The sequence below is a fragment of the Cervus elaphus genome, chromosome 5, assembly GCF_910594005.1.
Source record: "Cervus elaphus chromosome 5, mCerEla1.1, whole genome shotgun sequence".
Classification (NCBI taxonomy): Eukaryota; Metazoa; Chordata; class Mammalia; order Artiodactyla; family Cervidae; genus Cervus; species Cervus elaphus.
The window spans coordinates 19127803-19149543 of NC_057819.1; the positions used below are offsets into that span (position 1 = coordinate 19127803).

A 21741-nucleotide genomic window follows, 5' to 3' on the forward strand; every position below is an offset into this window, starting at 1 on the left:
CTGAACCTGTGACCCCATCATCCAGAGTCCCTCAGCTTTTGAACATCTGCTATCCTTCAGCTTGGAAAGCTGACTTTCATTCTTCACAAGGATAACAGAAGAGTTAGCTTTGGCCTTCAATTTGCTATGTTGCCTTCAGTATATTGCTTAATCTCTCTGAACTGCCTTTCTCTATACCTGAATATTAGGGAGAGCTGTGGTGAGTCTCTTGTACCTACAGGGATAGGAGTGACTATGTGTCCAATGCTTGGCATTTTATATAACAGCCTTATGAAGTAGGTGTTATTGTTATACCCATTTTACAGTTAAGGAAACTGAGACTCAGAGAAGCTAAGTGGTTCATACTAGTAAGTGGTAGAGTTGGGATTCATTCTGTCTACTCCAAGTCCAAATTTCTCATTTATTTTTTTCTGGTGTGTCTCCCTGCATCTGGAGATCTCCAAGATTTTTACAGTGATAGGAGTCTGAGAAATTATTAGTTCTGAAACTTGAAACCCAAATGCCCTAGAAGCCAGGAGAGTGACAGAGAAGAGAGAAGAGCTGGGTGGGATTGTGGAGTCACAGGTTCACGTCCTGGCAACAAGGACAATGATTATTCAGCTTTAGCCATTTATCCCCGGCAGGAATGTCAGCCCAGTTTCGCTAGATTTTGTTCAAGAGAAGCTGAAAATGTGAATTTTTATGTGAAATCCATTCATTTAAAAATGGCTTTGTTTTTGGGAACACCCTGGCAGTCCAGTGGTTAGGATTCCATACTTTCACTTCTGAGGGCCTGGGTTAAATCCCTGGTCTGGGAACTAAGATCCCATAAGCCTCGCAGTGCAGCCAAAAAACAAAAATGAAAAAACTAAAACACCTTGGAGTTCAGCCTGTTGGTTTACAGATGCAGGAACTGAGGGTAATTGACTTTCGGTTCCCAGGAGGCTGGGGCAGATGGAAAATATGGAAGATTTGCAGAGTCCTGGAGGCTGGCAGTATGATTGTGACTCCCCAGGTATTGTAGGTAGCTCTTAGGTCTTTATCTCAATTCCATCTCTCCTGGCCTCCTCCTGAAATGAAAATGAGAAAGACATGGATGTCTGGAAGAGGCAAACAATGTAAGTTCTCCTATATCTTGGCAGCTTTGTAAAGCAAAGGCTCTCTTGCTTGCCTATGGCCACCGCAGGTAAGCTGAACCTGCAGAACAATCAGAATGGGGAAGGAGCAGATTATTCTCCCTGTTGGTTCCCTTAGAATCCTTGATTCAACACTCACTTGGACTTCCCTGCCAGTCCAGTGGTTAAGACTCTAAGCTTCCAATAAAGGGGTGCGGGTTTGATCCCTGGTCAGGAAACTAAGATCCCAGGTACTGTGTGGTGGGGATGGCCCCCAAATCCCCCCCAAACAAACAAGACCCCCCAAATGAGCAAAAACCCCACTCAGTCAAACAACTGAGGCTAAGCCTCGGTCCACGTCCTCTGAGTCCTAAGTACGTGGGACACACAGGTAAACATGCATTAAGGATACAAATGGAAATGCACTAAACAGTCCAGCTCTGAGGTAGGTCAGAGAATGATTTTCAGAAGAGGTGATATTTGAGCTGGATGGATCTCGAAGGAGAAGCTGAAACCAGCCTGGCCTGAGATGATGTCTTAGAGAAGGAATCTGCTGGTGCTAAGACCCAGGGCTAAGAGAGACTGAGCAATAAATAAATGGGCCAGAAACTGCTATCAATTTAGGGTGGCTGGAAATAAGTTTATCTCTGTGTGTTGGAGATGGGCTAGGGGTCAAAAGGCAAGCAGGGATCAGAAGGGTCTTGAAAGATAAGAGAAGGTGCTGGAAAGCCATTAAAAGCTTTTAAGCATCAGAGTGACAGTGTTGTTCTTTGGATTGGTTATTCTGGCTGCTGTGTAGAGAATGGATGAAAGGGACAGCTAGAAGCTGAGACAAATTCAGAGCCCTCAGAAATCTGGGGTGGTGGCATGGGAGCAGAGGTGGAGGCGATGGAATGGCTTTGAGAGCTATGAAGGCAGCAGAAGGAACAGGATCTACACCATTATAATAAAAGCATTGACAATAACAGCATAATGTAGGGACTTAAGCAATAGCTCTGGTTTCTGACTGTAAAAGCGAGAATCTTTTCCCCTCCCTTTTTTTGGGAAAAATTTCAAACCTCAGAAAAATTGAAAGATAGTTTCTGTGAACACCCAATATACCCTCACTGAGATTTACCTACTGTCACATTTTGCCACTCTTTTTCTCTGTGTCTCTGTTTTTATACATACAGAGATGTATACATACATGTTTGTATGCATAGCTTTTTTTCCTGAACCACTTGCAAATTTGTTTCAGAAACCATGATACTTTCAGAAACTTCTAAACACTTCAGCATTCATCTCTTTTGAATAAGGAGATTTTTCTAACATATTCACAATACCTTTAACTTCCTGAGGAAATTTAATATCCATATACTGTAATGGAGAAGGAAATGGCAACCCACTCCAGTGTTCTTGCCTGGGACACCTCATAGACAGAGGAGCCTGGTGGGCGACATACAGTCCATGGGATTGCAGAGTCAGACATGACTGAGCACACACATACACACACACACATATACACCTTAATATAAAGTCCATATTCAAATTTCACCAGTTGTTCCAGAAATGTCTTCTAAAGCTGCTGTGTTTTTAATTTTATTTTAAAAAATTCAAAGATTATGTGTTGCAGTTATTGTGTCTCTTTTGTCTTTTCTTTTGTTTCCTTTCTTTTTTCGCATCAATGTTAGAAATGTTTATTTAAAAGCGGTAATTGAGGTGAGAGTTCCCTGGTGGATGAGGGGTTTAGGATTTGGCACTTTCATTGCCTCATGGTGTGCAAAAAAGAAAAATGGTGATTAGGTAATTGAACAAAATATAGGAGGCCTAATGTAATTGGTTCTACTTTTTTCTATGTAGAGATTATTTTAGCAACATTTTATTTTGAAATAATTTCAAATTTACAGAAACATTGCAACAATAATACAAAGAATGTTCCTATATGTTTCACCCAGAGTCACCAATTATTTATACTTTGTCACATTTACCTTTTCATTCTCTTATCTACAAATATATATACAGATTTTTTTCTGAACCATTTGAAAATAAGTTGCTCCTCTTGCCCCTAAATACTACAGGGTGTATTTTCTAAGGACACTGTCTTAAATAGCCCAATGCAAGTATCAAAATCAGGAAATTTAACTATATTTGGTACTAATATAGTTATATTAATATATACTACTATATATATATTAATATATACTAATATAATAACTAAATTTGGTACTATATTACCCATATTCAAATTTCCCCAACTGTGCCAAGGATGTCTTATAGTCTTTCTTTTTTTTTTTTAGAGAACCAGGATCTAATTAGGGTTCACACATTGCATTTAATTGTTGTGTCTCTTTAGTCTTTAAATATATTTATTTATTTGGCAGTGCCAGGTCTTAGTTGCAGCACGTGAACTCTTAATTACAGCATGTGGCATCTAGTTCCCTGACCAAGGATTGAACCTGGGGCCACTGCACTGGGAGTGTGGAGTCTTAGCCACTGGACCCCCAGGGAAGTCCTTTTAGTTTTTCTTTTTTTTTTTATTTTATTATTATTTTTTTCCCTTTTTTTTTTTCCTTTTAGTTTTTAATCTAGGTGATTGCCTAGTTTCTGTGTGGATATTTCACAATAATGACATTTTTGAAGAGTTCAGCCCAGTTGTTTTGAAGAATGTCTCTCAATTTGGGTTTGTCTGTTTGTTTTTCATGACTAGATTCAGAGCAAACATGTTTGACTACTTGGTAGGTGATGACGTGTCCTTTTCAGTGCAAAATGTCAGCGGGAACACGTTAAGAGGTTGTGTTACCTTTTGGTTAAGCTGGGTTCAAATTGGGGCTGCTTATTTTGCTAGCTGGGCAAGTGAGTCATTTAGATGATTTTCTTAGCCATCAAATGAGGGTAATAATAATTATGATTTATGAGTTTGTTGAATTAAAAAAAAGTTATTTGGCTGTGCTGGGTTTCAAATCTTCACTGGGGTATGCAGGATCTTTTTTTCAGTTGCCACATGTAAACCCTTGGTTGAAGCATGTGGGATCTAGTTGCCTGACCAGGGATCAAACCCTGGCCCCCTGCCTTGGGAGCATGCAGTCTTAGCCACTGGACCACCAGGGGAGTCCCAAGCTTGTTGAATTAATACACATAGGGCCCTTAGAACAGTGCAATGCATTGCCTTTGATAAATTATTAATATTGATATTATTGTTGTCATCAATACTATTTCTACTGAAATTTATAGAGACCTTAATATGAGACGCACTGAGTCCAGTGCTCAGTTCTTTGCCCTTCCAGCACCTAGGACAGTGTATGACACAAAGGAGGCATTCAATAAATTTTTGTTGGCAAAATGTCAACACTATGAGATAGATTGCTATCAATAGCTAGCCAACTCACGATGAGGAAACGGAGGCTCAGTGAAGTGACTTGTCTAGGTCACTACTGGCAGTAAGAGGCAAGAGCCGGGATTTGAACCAAGCTTGTAGGCTTTGTAAAACCACGGATAAGGAATCTGAATATTTTGTAAACTCTCAAGGACTGTTTAGATGCAGAGCTGAAATGGAGCGCCACGCACAGTGCGCTGCCGCATGCATACAGAAGGTGCTCAATACATAGCTGAATGAATGAGAAAAGAAAGTGAGTCAACTAGGGAGAGTTCATCATGCCCTGGTCTGGGCCAGCGCTTGGGTGAGACTGGGAATCCACCCGTCCTCATACCTCCCAGCCAAGAGTCACCACAGGACCACGTGTTCCAGTAGGGTGTGGCTTCTGGTGACCACGCCCACAGGCAAAACCACGCCTTTCACCTTTCCGGGCGCCCGCGAACAGCCGAGGTGTTTTGGCCCGCGTGCGGAGCCGTAGCTTACAGTTTTCTCGGGCGTCCGCGGCCGGGAAACCAGCTGTTCCAGGTTCCGGGCGGACGTGCACGATGTCGGAGAAGGCAGGGAGTCAGAGTGGGGGCTCCCCGGAGGCCAGTGGGGTAACTGTCGGCGACATTCAGGAACTGATACGGCGCAAGGAGGAGATCGAGGCCCAGATCAAAGCCAATTATGAAGTGCTGGAGAGCGTGAGTCTGGGAACTGGGCTCCCGGGCGGGCTGGGAGGCGCCGCAACGCATTCCCGACCCGGCCCCCAGACCGGGCAGTGAGGCAAATAACATGAATAACTAGGAACGATTCGAATTGATGTTCTAGCAAGCATTTATGGAAACCTCACTGGAAACTGTGTTAAACGCTTGACATTGATTAACGCATTTAATCTTCCCAACAATCTTTTGAGGTGAGTTCTATTATTTCTCCCATTTTAGGAATGGAGAAACAGGGACATTACTTAAACCTGCCTGAAGTCACCGGGCTAATAAATTTGCAGAGGCAGGGTGATAATCATTTCTGTCATCAGTCGTTGTACAGTTAGCAGATGTCCTGTAATCACTTTACCTTAGAGCTTTTTAAACTTCAACGTGTATGCGAATCACCTGGCCATCTTGTTAAAATTCAGATTCTGATGAGGCACGGGTGTGTGGGAACAGCTACTGCATTTCTGCAAATTACCAGCGATGCTGCTGCCACGTGTAAGAACGTGACAGGAAAGGCTTATTATCCCTATTGTATAAGGAGGAGACTGGGGCCAAGAATGGGGCAAACCCTTGCCTAGGGTCATGTACGTCGGAAGTGGCAGTGATGGGGTTAGTTCTCAGGTCTCTCTGGCTCCAAAACGGATAGTTTTTCTTAAGCCACCTAGTGTAAAACCACAAATCAATTTGCAGAGGAAGAGTAAATGAATTACATTCTACATAGGGTGGATGAAGTGCAATATAGGTGATGGTTATAAGATGAAGTATCATGTGGAGGCCAGGGTACCCTTTTACTGGGTGCTGACTGTGTGCCTGAAGGGAGCTGGTTTATGTGTATGCTATATCCTGGAATCCTCTCAACTGCTTTGTGAAGTTGGTATGTTACCCTGGGGCTCAGAAAGGAGAAGTCACAAGGTGAGATTTAGATCTCATACCTTGGGAATCCAGAATCTGTGCTTTCAAGTGGTTTATGCCAGCTATTTCTCACACCTTAGTTATTTTTCTACTGCAGGCAGGATGCTGTGTCTGTATACCTCCTGTACTGTTACTCCGTTGTTATTTTCCTTTAAGTTAACCCTTTTTTTAACTTTATTTTTAAAGGAAATTTTGTAACTTCACAGCATATGAAAACATAAGAATCTCTTTCCTTAAATATAAAATAATTAAAGTGATCCCCCCAAAAGGTGATCTATCCATTTAACTGTCACCTGATGAATGTATAATCAAATGTGGTCTGTCCATACAATGAGATATTACTTAAATAAAAAAGAATGAAGTGCTGACATATGCTGCAAAAGGGCATGAACCTTGAAAGCTAAGTGAAAGAAATTCATCACAAAAGACCATACATTTTATGATTCCATTTATATGAAATATCTAGAATAGGCAAATTCATGGACAGAAGGTAGATTAGTGGTTGCCAGGGGCTGAGAGGAGGGGGAGATGGAAGTGGCTGCTAGTGGGTCAGAGTTTCTTTTTGGAGGGTGGTGGAGGTGTTTTAAAATTGATTGTGGTGATTATTTCATAATTCTGTGAATATTCTAAAAACCACTGAATTTATTTGGTTGCACCGCACAGCATGATCTTAGTTCCATGACTGACGATGGAAACTGTGCTCCCTGCAGTGGAAGCACAGAATTCTTAACCAGTAGACTTCCAGGAAAATTCAGAATTGTACACTTTAAATGGGTGGATTGCATGGATTCTATGAATTATAATCATATAATGGATTATATGATTGAATATAATGAATGAAACTGTTTAAAAAAATAGAGAGGCCCAGATATAACAAGTGATCTGGAGATAATATGAAGACCAACACCAGTTGGTGACTTTTTCCTTGACTACTGGAGGGTTGATGATAATTAGAAAGGGAATAAGTGTTTTAGATTCAGGGTTATTAAATGCCTTGTATGTGAGTTGCCAGTGGCTCAGGTCCCAACTTTGGAAACCAGTCTCTGATGCAGTATTGCCTTACTATAATCAGGAAGGCCAGTCAACTGTTAATCATTGGGAGCAGACAGGAGGCAGATAGAGATATTTAGCCCCTGGCACATTTATACTGTATCTATAGAGAGTCCTGGGTTAAGGGAGTATACGAGACCCCCTTCCCCATGAACAGAAAACAGGAAATAACCCAGAGGCTTTCAGAAAGAAAGGGAGAGCTGTGAATGGAATCCCTCCCTTTGGAGCCTGTGTACACTCAGCGGTTGGTCTCTGTGCTGATCATTACAGCCCTCATTTATTACTTTCTGTGTGTATTAATTTCCTGGGGTCACCATAACAAATGATCACAAACTTGGTGGCTTAAAACAGCAGAAATTTATCCTATCTCAGTTGTGGAGACCAGCAGTGTGAAATCAAGGAGTTGGTAGGTTTGGTTCCTTCTGGAGCTCTGAGGGAGAAGCCATTCCCTGCCTCTCCTAAATTCTGGTGGCTACTGGCCATCCTTTGCTGGTGGCAGTGTCACCCTAATCCCTGCCTCTGTCTTCGTGGCCTACTCTATGCATCTCTCTGTCCCATCTCTCCCTCTCCTTTCTTTTACCAGGATACCCATCACTGGATGTAGGGGCCACCCGAAAACCAGGAAGATCTCTTCTTGTGATCCTTCACTTAATTATATCTGCAAAGATCCTTTTTCCAAATAAGGTCACGTTCACAGGGTCTCGGGGTTATGACTGGGACATATCTTTTGGGGGCCGCTATTCACTGCTCTGTGAATGTGTCTGGCACTGTGCTAAGCACCCTACGTAGGTCAGTTAGTTAATTCTCAGAACAGGTGTGAAGTGAGGTAAGTGTCATTTTTCCCATTTTAGAATTGAGGAAGTTGAAGCCCAGAGAGGTGAACATGTTAACTAAGGACACCCAGCTTGTATGTGGCAGAATTGAGCTTGAAATTAAAGTTTGCAAAAACCCAGCTGTATGTCATATAATATAGTTCATTGCTGTTGTGTACCATGCTCTGATTTAGGTAGGAGAAGACTTTAAAAATATGAAAATGGGAATTCCTTGGTGATGCAGTGGTTAGGACTCTGTGCTTTCCCTGCCGAGGGCGTGAGTTTAGCCCCTGATTGGGGACTAAGATCCCACAAGCCATGCAGCACAGTTGAAAGAAACAAAACATTACAACAAATGTATTGTTTTCAATAGGGAATACATTGCCATGGTCAAAATTCAACATTTACAATAGGATATAAGATGGAAAGTCTCTCTTCCTTCCCTCTCCCCAGCCACCCCTTTCCTCTCCCCCAGATGGCAACTGATAATATCAGTGTATCCTTCCAGGGATGAAAGGCTTGTTTGAAGGTCCCTTCAGATCTCTCTTTATTTTCAGAAGAGCCAAAGTCCTGCCTCAGCTGGGTGCTCTTGGGGGTTTTTACCCCCTTCTAACCTCCAAGGTCACCAGCCAGGTGTCAGCTGCCCATAGGAAGGAGGGTCTGGAGGAGTCGAGGTAGCAACTGGCCTTGAGGGTGATGCTCAAAGGAGTCATTAGTTTTATCTGTACTGCTCTAATGTTAGAAAAGAGAGTGGGTCCACGCATTACTGGTGTTGTTAAGAGTCAGTTAAAAAATGGTGCCCCACCTCCGAGGGCAGTGGTGAGAGGACGTGGGAGAGGACCCGGTCTATGCGAAGTGATCAATATGTGGCCGCTGTGGTTACTGGTACCTTTATCACGGCTGCAAAGGAACAGAGTCAGGGGAAAGAGGGCTCGAGGACTTCATACCTGTAAAATCTTTGTCCTTGTTTCTTCCCTCCAGCAAAAAGGCATTGGGATGAACGAGCCACTGGTGGACTGTGAGGGCTACCCCCGGGCAGACGTGGACCTGTACCAAGTCCGAACCGCAAGGCACAACATCGTCTGTGAGTGACCCTGGCTGGGGATGTGCCCCCACCTTGCAGCAGGAGGTGTTTAGGGCACAGAGAAGGCACTAATATTCCATATTACCTGCTTCCCTCTCCTCTCCCTGATGGGATCATCTCCTTGTCCCCATGGAGGGACTGAGAACTATGGGAATGGGATAGACTCTAGGGGTCTATATTTATGGGCTCATTTTTCTTTTTTTTTTAAATCCTTTTTTAAAAATTTTGTTTTATTTTTTGGCCTTACCATGTGGTATGTGGGATCTTAGTTCCCTGACCAGGGATCAAACCCATGCTCCCTGCCTTGGAAGCATGGAGTCCTTAACCACTGGACCTCCAGGGAAGTCCTGTGGTTTCATTTTTCATTTTGCTTTTAGGAACCTTGCTTCATTGCAGAAACTTTTATTGCAGTAACAACAGAAACCTAAGGCAGATATGGCTTACAATCCCAATCAAATCAGTTACATGTTAGGAGTATGTTTCGCTGTTAATGATAGTGACCTGACTATGGACACTCAAGCAGAAAATAGCTCAGTCCCTCAGTAAAGACATTTGGAGGTAGGCCGTGCAGGGCTGGTCTTCAGAAACCCAGGCTCTGCCATCCTTAGGAAATCTTGTCCATCTTCAGGGTCACCATATCCATGTGGCAGGCGGGAAGAAAGGGGAGGAAGAAGGTAGGAAGGACACAAGCTCCTATGCCAGCTGGTACCGCTCCTGTTAAGGATCTGTCCTGCAAGTCCCATGCCCACGTCCTGCATCAATTTCTGCTTTCCTCTTATAGGCTCCCCTGCCTGCAAGAAATGTACCCCACAATGGGTGTGTTACTATCTTAAATAAAATATCTTATGTATATAGGTGTATATAGTGTGTCCCTGGAGAAGGAAATAGCAACCCACTCCAATATTCTTGCCTGAGAGATCCCATGGACAGAGGAGGCTGGCAGGTTACAGTCCATGGGGTTGCAAAGAGTTGAGCATGACTTAGCACCTAAACAATAGTATAGTATGTATGTATGTATTTATTATCAAGGAGCAGAGAGAGTGAATAGAGGTTGGGTAGTTTATTTGACTTCTTTTTCTGCTGTAACAAGTCATCACAGACTTAGTGGTTTAAAATGTCACAAATTGGGACTTCCATAGTGGTCCAGTAGCTAAAAACTTTGCCTTCTAGTGCAGGGGGTATGGGTTTGATCCCTGATCAGGGAACTAAAATCCCACATGCCTTGTGGCCAAGAAACCCAAAACATAAAACAGAAGCAATATTGCAACAAATTCAGTAAAGACTTTAAAAATGGCCCACATAAAAAAAAAAAATCTTAAAAAAAAAAGTCACAAATGTATTATCTTACATTTCTGGAAGTGAGATGTCCAAGTGGGTCTCACTATACTAAAATCAAGGTGTCAACAGAGCTGTGTTCCCTCCAGAGAATTCATTTCTTTGTCTTTTCCAGCTTCTAAAAGCTGCCCACCTTCCTTGACTTGTAGCCCTTTCCATCTTCACAGCCAGTGGTCACTTCTCTCCAATTTCTGAGTCTGTCATCACGTCTTTCACTCATCCTCCTGCCTCCCTCTTTCACTGATAAAAGACGCCTGTGATCACATTGGGCTACCACTTGAATAATCCAGGACAGCCTCCCATCTCAGGGCCCTTAACTTAATCCCACCTGTACAGCCTCCCTTATTATGTCAAGTAGCAGATTCACAGCGTCTGGAATTAGGATGTGAACATCCTTCCTTGGGGCCACTTTCATGCTGCCACAGCTAGGCAACCAACGATTTCTACAACAAGGGCATGTCAAATAGTACGGAATTTATCATCTACATTACTCCTCCCACTTTTTAAAAAAATTAATGTATCTATTTTGGCTGCACTGTGTCTTTGTTGCCACACTCAGGCTTTCTCTAGGGCTACTCTTTGTTGCAGTGCGCTGGCTTCTCACTGCAGTGGCTTCTCTTGTTGCCGAGCCTGGGCTGTAGGGGCCTGGGCTTCAGTAGTTGTGGCAAACGGACTCAATTTCCCCACGTCATGTGAAATCTTCCTAGACCAGGGATCAAACCTGTGTCCCTGGCATTGGCAGGCAAATTCTTAACCACTGGCCCACCAGGGAAATCCTACTTTATCCCCTTGATGACTTCTGTTCTACCTGTGTGAATCTTGACTCTATCTGCAGCATGCTTTGGTATAAGTTGTCTTTACATTAAAAAAAAAAAAAAAAAAGTTACCCAGATCCTAGCCACTCTGCTGGACTGGCCTGCAGAGACAGCTTACTTGACTGGCCCATTTGTTCCCCACATTTTGAGTTAACTGGCAGTACTGAAAAAAATCAGAGGACTTCATCCCCAAACTCCTGGTTTCCAGCTGTTCTCACTGTTGCCTCTCCCACGCTGAACACCACCAGTCATGTGTTTCTAGATCGGGCATCTTCTGGAAGCATTAAGAGAAAAGTGAGGTCCTCCTTGGCTCCAGCCTGCTTCACTTGGTCGCTTGCTCACGGCACTGCCCCTTGTGTATGCCTGAGCTTGTGGCCATGGATTCAGCTGGACGAGTCCCTCCTCCTGCTCACCTTTCAGGCCTCCACTGAAATGGTGCTACCTTTGGCAGGCCTTCCTTGATCTTCTAGATGAGCCAGGTCAGGGCCCATGGGTGGGTCAGCCCCCACTGTGGTCATCAGGTGTCATTGTAATCACTCATCCCTTGGCTGCTCTCCTTGTGGGACTGTAAGCTTCATGAGGGCAGCCCCTCTGTCTTGTTTGTAGATGAGTCCTCAGTGTCTGGCTCAATCTCTGGGATTTAATAAGCACTCGTTAAGTATTTAGTGAATGAATGTAGGGGGCGTGTCTCATGTCCTCTGCTGTCTTTTCTTGGCCCCTGATACGATGCTGTCCTTCAGGCCTGCAGAACGACCATAAGGCAGTGATGAAGCAGGTGGAAGACGCTCTGCACCAGCTGCATGCTCGCGACAAGGAGAAGCAGGCCCGGGACCTGGCCGAAGCCCACAGGGAGGCCCTGAGCCGCGGCCAGAGCCAGGGCCTCAGCCCCCCTCAGGCCTTCGCCAAAGTGAACAGCGTCAGCCCCGGCTCCCCCGCCAGCATCGCAGTAAGCCAGGGCTGACTCCCTGAGTCCATGCCCTGAGGGTGCCTTGAGGTGGACTTGAGGGTGGGGCACTGTGGCAGACAGACCACACTCTCTCCAGGGCAGCAGACACCAGGGAAGGCCAGTAGGAGTTAGGCCTTGCTGCCCGCTCAAGTAGCCACGAGAGAAACCCTGGGCCACAAGGTGGAAGGTGATAGATGTCTCAAGAGAGGGAAGGAGGCCCTCTTCCTGGGCCTGATTTTCGCTGGGCGTTGAGTAGTAGATAGGTGGGTAATAACAACAGCTGCCACTTACTGAGTCCTTGCTTTGCAACACATGTCCTGCCAAGTGAGCTTGCCTGGTGTGTTTTGACAAGTTTTAACAGCTTTAATTGGGATATAGTTCATATGCTGTAACTTCTATCCATTTAAGGTACATATATGATTGAGTGGCTTTTTGTGTATTAACAGTCAGGAGTCAGATTTTAGAGTATTTTCATTATTCTAAAAAGAAACCAATTAGGTGTTACACCTCAACCCCCATCTCCCCTAACCCCTGACACCCACCAGTCTGCTTTCTGTTTCTATGAATTTGCCTATTTTGGACATTTCATATATGAGTGAATGGAATCATACAATATGTGGTCCTCTATATCTGGCTTCTCCCTCTTAGTATCACGTTTTCAAGGTCTATCCACGTTGGAGCATGTAGGTCAACTTCATTCCTTTTTCATTTTCTAAAATTTTTTATTGGAGTATAATTGATGTATAGTGTTGTATTAGTTTCAGGTGTATAGCAAAGTGAGTAAGTTATACATATACATAGACCCCCCCTTGTTGGATTCTTTTCCCATATAGGCCGTTACAGAGCACGGAGTAGAGTTCCCTGTATGTACAGCAGGTTCTTATTAGTCACCTATTTTATATATAGTTGTATATAATCTCCCAGTTTATCCCTTTCTCACTTGCATTCCTTTTTACTGCTGAGTATAGTATGGTGTCTGGATAGATCACACTTGGTTTATGCATTCATCAATTTGGTTCCATTTTCTCGCTATTATGAACAGTGCTTCTGTGAACATGACAAACAGATTTTTATGTAGAGCTGCAATTAATGTTGAATCCCACAGCCCCCCTCCGGAGTAGGTGCCATTTCACCCAGGGGGAAAAGCCTCAAACCCCTGAAGTACTTTTTGCTAGGACACATAGCTTCCAGAAGGTGGAATTGGGCCCTGCCAGTCATCTTTAGTGATCATAAGACTGTGAGTTACATGTTTTATCCACCGCTGTGCACACAATATCTGGTACAGAGTTGTCGGCCTGTGACGAGTATTTGTAGAAGGGATGGAGGAATTGTGATCTATGTTCTTAGAACCACAGGGTCACTCTTGTCCTGGGTCAGCCTTGTGCTCCTGGCTGCTCGAATGGGGCCTTCTAGGGCAAATGTATCTAAATGCTGACTCCTGAACAAAATAGGCCAGGTTGGCCTGCTACTCCTTGCCCCTGCACCTGGGTCAGGACCCCCAGAGAGCTTTGCCCCCTGTTCCTGAAGGCCTCCACCACTGCCAGCTTTCATCAGGCACTGGGCAGACCTGGCCAGCCGCCTTTTGCTCACTCTGTGCCTGGAGGAACCCCTGGAGGAGCTGGCCCAGTTATGCACTGCCTCTCCCTGCCCGACGTATCTAAATCCTAACCTCTTTGCTTCGTGCCTGCCATTCTTCTCTGTGGAAAACATGCTCATTAAAAAAAAAAAATCAGAGTATAATTGCTTTACAACATTGTGTTTCTGTTGTACAGTGAAGTGAATCAGCCACATGTGTACATATATCCCCTCCCTCTTAAGTGTCCCTCCCACCCCAACTCCCATCCCACCCCTCTGGGTCACCACAGACCACCGAGCTGAGCTTCTTGTCTATGCAGCAGATTCCCGCTGAAAACGCGCATTAACTTAGGACTGTCTGAGAGGGTGGAGGACACCGGAAGCACACTGAAGCTCTCTCCTGACTTCCTGTTTTCTCTTCTCTCTTTAGGGTCTGCAAGTGGATGATGAGATTCTGGAGTTTGGCTCTGTGAACACCCAGAACTTCCAGTCACTGCAGAACATCGGCAGTGTGGTCCAGCACAGTGAGGGGGTGAGCTGGAGGCTACGTGGTGTCTGGCCAGTGACCCTGGAACTGCCGGGGCAGGAGCTGTGGCCGGGGGTGGGCCAGCTGCCCTCGGGGGGCTGTTACTCAGGCACAGTCCTTCCCGCACAGGGCCTTTACATCGGCTGTTCCCTCTGCCTAGAATGCTTATCCCCCTGATTTCTGGCAGGCATCCGGCCAAGAAGCAGTTGGCTGGTGTCGGCGCCCTGTTAGAGGTCAGGCCCTCATTTCCACACTGACACCTTCATCCAGTCTGTACTTAGGTGGAAGTTTATAATTTTGATTTTTGTCGAACTCATTAGTTTTGCACTTTATGGCTTGTATCTGCTTAAAGAGATTCTTCGTGTGCTTTTATTGGTTTGTTTTTAGCTTCTCTTTAATCCATCTGGCATGTATCTTTTATTATTTTTTTTAATAACAGTTTGACTGAGGTACAATTTACATACCTTCCAGGTCACCCATTTAAGGTGCATAATTCACTCATTTTTAGTCTGTTCATAGAGTTGAGCATCCATCACCACAATCAGTTTTATTTATTTTTTAAATTTTTATTTATTATTTTTTAGAATCAATTTTAGAACATTTTCATCACCTCAGACAGAAGCCTCATTACCATTAGCAGTCACTCTCATTTCCCCCATATATACCAACCCCTGGCAGCCACTAAACTACTCTTTGTCTCTACAGTCTTGCTTATTCTAGATATTTCATGTAAACGGGATCATAAGTATGTGATTTATACTGTATATATATATATACACACACATATATACTGTGATATCTGTATATATAGTAAGTGATATATATATATATATCATTTAGTGTAGTGTTTTCAAGATTCATCCATGTTGTAGCATATGTCAATACTTCATTCCTTTTTATGACCAAATAGTACCCCATTGTATGGATAGGCAATATTTTATTTATCCATTCATTAATTGATGAATATTCAGGTTGTTTCCACTTTTTGGGTATTATTATAGAGTAATACTTCTGTGAACATTCTATATAAGTTTGTGTGTGCACATATGTTTTCATTTCTCTTGGATTCATAGTTCATCTGAAATTAATTTTTGTGAATGGTGTGAAGCAGGGTCCCAGACATATTTTTTTTTCCCCAAATGGATAGTAGTTGTTCCAGTATTGTTTATTGAAAATTTAGTACTTTACCCACTCTTTTATATTGCCACATCTGTTATATAATTCTTATATGTGGGATTCTTTGTTTCTTTGGTCTGTTTGTTTGGAACCTTCCTGGGGTTCCCTAGAACAAATCCATTTGTCCTGCTCTGCTTCCCTTTAACCCTTTGCCAGAAAAGGTGTATTGGTGAGTGAAAAAAATCACTCCAAAACTTTAGCAGCTTGAAGCTTCACACATTTATTAGCTCATACAGTTTGGGGGTCAGGCAGTGTCCAGGAGTCGTGTAGCTGGGTGGTTTTGGTTCAGAGTCTCTCATGAGGTTGTGATCAAGATGTAAGCAGAGGTTGCAGTCACCTGAGGGCTTGACTGAGGTTAGAAAATCTGTGTCCAGGGTGCCTCACTCACCTGGCTGTTGGCAGGAGACTTCAGGTCCTCAGCACATGGGCCTCTCCACAGTGCTGCTTGAGTGCCCTCACAGCATGGCGGCTGGCTTCTCCCAGAGTGGGCAGTCCAGGTGAGAGCAGAGAGCCGCCAGCAGCACCTTCTCTGACGCAGTCTCTGAAGGTTCACACTATCATTTCCACTGTATTCTATTTGTTAGAAGCAGCTAAGTCCGGTCCTCACTCAAAGGGAAAGGAATTAGGCTTTAACTCTAGAAGGAAAGAATTCCAAAGAATTTATCATTGTGGCATTATACCTCTGTCATCTCTTTACTGTCTCATCATCATTTTAGTGAGGTTTCTAGAGATGATGCATTGTGTTATTTTTACCAAAGTCTCTGTTTTTCATTCCTTCTTCCCTACCCCACCTTCCCAGCTTGCTAGTGTGTTAGAGTTTACTCAGGTTTCTTGGGTACCATGCTGCACGTAACAATACTTTTAAACTTTGTAGTTGTGTGGGCTCATTATTACTGGTTTGTGTTGTAAATATGTCTTTTTCTTTTTTTTTTTTTGCCCCCTGGAAAAGGTAATACTTACTAATGGCAAAAACAGAACAAAAAAATATAATGAAAAACCTCCCTCTCCTCCAAGTTTATTTCCTTTCCTCCAAAGGCAGCTGCTTTCCAACTGTGTGTCCTTTCAGGGACAGGTTCTTTGTGCATGAGCATACAGAGCGTACAGGTTAAGGCCTGGTGTACCCACAGCAGAATTCACCCTTTTCAGTGTATAGTACTGTGAATTTTGACAACTGTATGTAGTTATGTAAATATCACCAAATGAAGATACGTCACAGTTCTACAACCCCAAATGGCCTCATCTTTTTGTAGTTAACTTCTCCCCATGCCTCATCCCCAGGAAACCACGGATCTGTGCTCCACTCCTGTGGCTTTACCATTTCTAGAATGTTGTATAAGTGAAACTGCATAGTATAAAGCCCTTTAAGAGACTTCCCTGGTAGTCTAGTGGTTAAGACTCTGTGCTTCCATTGCATGGGGTGCAGGTTCCGTCCCTGGTCAGGGAACTGAGACCTGGCATGCCATGTGGCACAGCTGAAAAATAGTCCTGTAAGTCTGGCTGCTTTCACCCAGTATCCTGCATCTACGGTTCTTCCAAGCTGGCATGTGCATCTGTAGTTCATTCCTTTTTACCACTGAGTAGTAATCCATTGCGTAATGACCCCCAGACTCTTCATCCATTTTCCCAACGTGGGACATTTAAGTTGTTTCCAGTTTTTGGTGGTTACTCATAATAGCTACTGGTTTCTAATCTGTCTTTTCTAGTTAAATATAGTCTTAGGCTGCTGCTGCTAAGTCACTTCAGTTGTGTCCGACTCTGTGTGACCCCACAGACGTCAGCCCACCAGGCTCCCCCATCTCTGGGATTCTCCAGGCAAGAACACTGGAGTGGGTTGTCATTTCCTTCTCCAATGAGTGAAAGTGAGAAGTGAAAGTGAAGTCGCTTAGTCTTAGGCTATTTATAGCTAAAAATCTGTTTTTGTTAACATTGAGGTATAATTGATATATAACTATATGAATATTATTTTCAGGTGTAAAACATAATAATTCAACGTCTGTATATATTGGGAATTGATTGCCACAATAAGTCTAGTTAACATCTGTCACCATACATAGTAGTTACAAGTTTTTTTTTTTGATGATGTGCACTTTGAAGATTTACTCTCTTAGCACCTTTCAAGTATGCAATAGAGTATTATTATATTCCATATTGCACAGCATGGTGACTCTAGTTAATAATACTACATGAATCTTTTTTTTACAAAGGTAGTTATTGAACATTTTGTAAGAAATTTCATTCTTTAAAATGAAATTTCCTGGGGAATTCCAGTATATCAAACAGATGAGTTGAACTGCTGGGATGGGCTAGAGGTGGGGTGGGGGCAATCTCACATCATCAGGGCCCTAGGTCCTCCTAGAACCAGAGCTCAGCTTGAGAATCATGGATCTGGGTTTCCATGGTCTGCTCTGTGAATTGGAGAAAAAAAAATTTTCTTTTAACCCCATAGCATTCTATTGTTAGACATTTAGAAAAGAAAGAAAGTGAAGTCGCTCAGTCATGTCCGACTCTGCGACCCCATGGACTGTAGCCCACCAGGCTCCTCCATCCATGGAATTTTCTAGGCAAGTGTACTGGAGTGGGTTGCCATTTCCTTCTCCAGGGGATCTTCCCAACCTAGGGATCAAACCCGGGTCTCCCACATTGCAGGCAGACACTTTACCATCTACCAGGGAATCCCCTAGTTAGATATTTAGGTAGTTTCCAATTGGAAATTAACCCTCTTGTAGACAAATCTCTGTTTCTTTAGGTAAGTTTTTTAAAGGTGAGTTTCTGGATCAAATGCATGTATTTTCAAAGGAAAAAAAATCTTAAAACAATATTTCTTTATATTAAAAACAGTGTATATTCAACCATAAAAAAAGAATGGTGTACTGATATGCTATAACAGTAACAATCCTTGAAAGGATTTGTGCTAAGTAAAAGAAGCCAGACACAAAGGGCCACATATTTTAGAATTCCATTTGTATGAAATGTTCAGAAGAGGCAGATCCATAGAGAGAAAGTAGAAAGGTGGTTTCCAGGGGTTGGGGAGGAGGGACAGGAGAGTGATTGCTAATGGGCACGGGGTTTGTTTTTGGGTGATGGAAATACTCTGAAATTAGATAGTGGTGATGGTTGGACAAATCTCTGAATATACTAAAACCCGCTGAATTGTATACTTTTTTATTATTGTAAAAAATATTTATTTGGCTGCACTGGGTCTTAGTTGCGGCCACCTGGGATCTTTGTTTTGGCATGTAGGATCTAGTTCCCTGACCAGGGATCAAACCCAGGCTCTCTGCATTGGGAACAAGGAGTCTTAACCATTGGACCACCAGGGAAGTCTCAAAATTTCTATTATTTTTAATTGAAGGAGATTTTTTTTTTTTTAATTAATTAATTTATGTAGCTGCCTGGGGTCTTAGTTGTGACACGTGGGGACTTTGTTGAGGAGCACAGGCTCTGTAGTTGCAGTGAGCAGCCTTAGTTGCCATGCAGCATGTGGGAACTTGGTTCCCCAACCAGAGATTGAACCCATGTCCCCTGCATTGTAAGGCAGATTCTTAACCACTGGACCCCCAGGGAAGTCCCTGAAGTATATAGTTGATTTATAACATATGTGACCTTTTAGGACATATATTCAGATGGATTCATACTTGGCTGGTTTTGTTTTATTTTTACTAAACCTACTTATTTACTGCACTATATTTGAACAATACCTTATTGAGGGGTATTTTGGGTGTTTTCAGTTTTTGAAATTTATAAACAGTCTGGGATGAATGCTTTGTTTATTTATCATCTTGTAGTTTTGCAAAAGATATCTTGTATGCACCTTTTAAAGATTTTGTTGTTGTTGTTGGGGAGGTATGTTCCTCCAGGAGGATGGTACCAAATCTATAGCCCCATTGGCTGCCCCCAGAGTGCCACATCCCCTGCATTCTTGCCCATTGCAGAAATTATGTTTAGAATAAGCATCCTGGGACTTCCCTGGTGGTCCAGTGGCTAAGACTCTGTACTCCCATTGCAGGGGGCCCAGGTTCAATCACTGGTCAGGGAACTAGAGCCCACATCTTGCAACTAAGACCTGGCATAGCCAAATAAATAAATAAATAAAAGCAATTTTTTTTTAAAGCCTCCTTACCAATCTGGTGGGCAACCCCTGCCACCCGCCCCCCACCCCCAGTATCTCAGCTTTCTAGCCTGAATCTCTTTGAATGCTAAGGAGGCTGAACATAAAATGAGCTTATTTTCCTTTCAGAAGCCCCTGAATGTGACAGTGATGCGCAGAGGGGAGAAACACCAGCTTAGACTCGTGCCAACACGCTGGGCGGGCAAAGGACTGCTGGGGTAAAGTATCTGTGTCCATTCATTCACACTGCAGCGTCCACTGCATGCTTGTTAGACATAAAACTCCAGGCAGGAGGTGGGGTCATTGGGGAAGGAAGGGAATTTCCAGATTACCTGTAGCAACTCATGATGATTCTTTTTGGCGGGAATGAGATTGCAGGTGTGGAGGTGGAGGGAGCCCTGGTCTTTGGGTCTTTCGTTAACTGGGCGTTTGTGTTGAATGAACAAAAGCACGTAGGTGAAGAGCTCAGAAGGGATCACTTCTGCTCTTCCTGAACAGAGCCACCAAACTTACATACTGTTTTCTTTTCTTTTTTCTTCCAGCTGCAACATTATTCCATTGCAAAGATGACTATCCCTGAGGAATGGAAACAGGAAAGCATCTTCCTTTGCCCCAGACCTGGGTCTAGTGGGCATTTCCTCCTCTTCATCTTTGTCTGAAGCTCAAGGATCTCAAAGAGACTGGACGCCTGAACTTCTAGGTGGTGGAAACGCTGTGGCCTCTCATTGTAATCTCTTGGGATTAAGGCATTGTTAAAAACTTGATTTGTGTTTAGCATCTTTTGCAGGTTAGGCCATGACCCTAAGTGAGACTCCTCTGGATGGTGAGGAAGTGGGCGGGAGTTATTCTGGCAGGTGCTGATGTGACTTTATTCTTCTAGAAATCTTTTTTTTCCAAATAAAACCCAGTTTTACAGTATTGATATGATCATGTTATCACCCCAGTTGAATCTCCTATGAACCTCTCAAACCAAAACTCAGACAGGAGTTAGAGCCTCCTCATAGAACGTTGGGCAGAACAAATCAACAGTTGTGCTGAGATCAAGGTTTGGCTAACAACCTCTCTGGAACATGATCCTTTAGTGAATGGGGTTTCCAAACACTCAGGCTGCACCATCTGCTCTTGCATTGCAGCGTTGCTGCTCTGGCTACAGAGATTGCATCCTCAGCATTTGGATCTCCAGGGCCACAGCTCCCTCTAAGATTAAGGGAAGCCAGGAAGTACACCTGGTAGCTCAGTATGGTGTCAGCTTCCTTTCCATAACCCACCTGAGAGCAGAAAGGTCCTTTTCTGGAATAAAAGACCCTGCAAATTAGCCCCTAATGAATTTTCATAATTGAACCTCCTAAGGTGTGTTGACATTACTGATGAGAATCAGCAGGGTGTGCAGACCTGGTTTCTTGAAAACGCTGATTCCACCTGCCTGCCTTTTCTTTCTTGAACATGGCAGTGTGAGTTTCAGTGATGGTGACTCCCTGTTTTACGTTCCTTCTCTCGTCACTGTATTATAATGCTTATCTCCACAGTTACTGCCAGACCACCTTCTGTTTCAGAGGGCATTGGCACATTCTGCTGAACACATGCTCGGGTTCCTCAGTACTGGATTTGCTTGGCTTGGATACAGATACCAGGTCGTCCTGACAGGAGTCAGTACTGGGTGTGCTCCTATCCATGGGCACTCAATGCTCAACTGGAAAGACCTCCTATTGAGTACCCCAAACTGTGTACCCTAGCCAGACTTCCACCTGGATTTCCCCCCTTGTAGCCACAGATATGCTGTGTTTACCAGTGTTTGCTGTTTAAATTGTTTTTTCTAATTCCATGTGTTTTCCAATCTCTTTTTATAAACCCTAGACTATAATAAACACGGTTTGTCCCATCCAGTAATCCCTTTTATTTTTTTTGAGATGTGTGTATATGAAGATCCCCTGGAGTAGAAAATGGCAACCCACTCCAGTATTCTTACCTGGAAAATTCCATGGGCAGAGGATGGAGGCTACAGTCCATGGGGTCGCAAAGAGTTGGATAGGACTGAGCACACAAACACAAACCCACATGCTTATCAACCAGCTTTGTGATAAGAGGGTGTGGTGGCGTCAGGGGAAGCATTCAGTCCTCCTAAAACAGAGTCTTCTGCCTCAGTGCCTTTGGCTGGTTTCCTTCATGTCTTCCTTCAGAAACAGGATGGATAGGCAGGCGGGCTGTCTTTTGAGGGGCTAGTGGAGGGTCGCTTTGAGGTGGAATCATCCTAATGGATTTTACCA

General features: G+C 43.6%; 1 protein-coding gene, 1 long non-coding RNA gene and 1 other non-coding gene across 3 annotated transcripts; all 3 read left to right on the plus strand.

Annotated features, from left to right (window-relative positions):
• Nucleotides 1–4931: 4931 nt before the first annotated feature.
• On the plus strand, nucleotides 4932–21364 carry PSMD9 (proteasome 26S subunit, non-ATPase 9). The gene is made up of 6 exons (XM_043901937.1): nucleotides 4932–5129; nucleotides 8894–8996; nucleotides 11887–12092; nucleotides 14098–14199; nucleotides 19607–19695; nucleotides 20020–21364. Exons 1-6 carry the CDS (start codon nucleotides 4992–4994, stop codon nucleotides 20045–20047), a joined length of 666 nt encoding a protein of 221 aa, XP_043757872.1. The 5' UTR covers nucleotides 4932–4991; the 3' UTR covers nucleotides 20048–21364.
• On the plus strand, nucleotides 5140–7926 carry LOC122693935. Its single transcript, XR_006341064.1, has 2 exons — nucleotides 5140–5341; nucleotides 7684–7926. It is a non-coding gene; the product is annotated as an uncharacterized LOC122693935 (long non-coding RNA).
• On the plus strand, nucleotides 19333–19405 carry TRNAG-CCC. The gene has a single exon. It is a non-coding gene; the product is annotated as a tRNA-Gly (tRNA).
• Nucleotides 21365–21741: the final 377 nt, after the last annotated feature.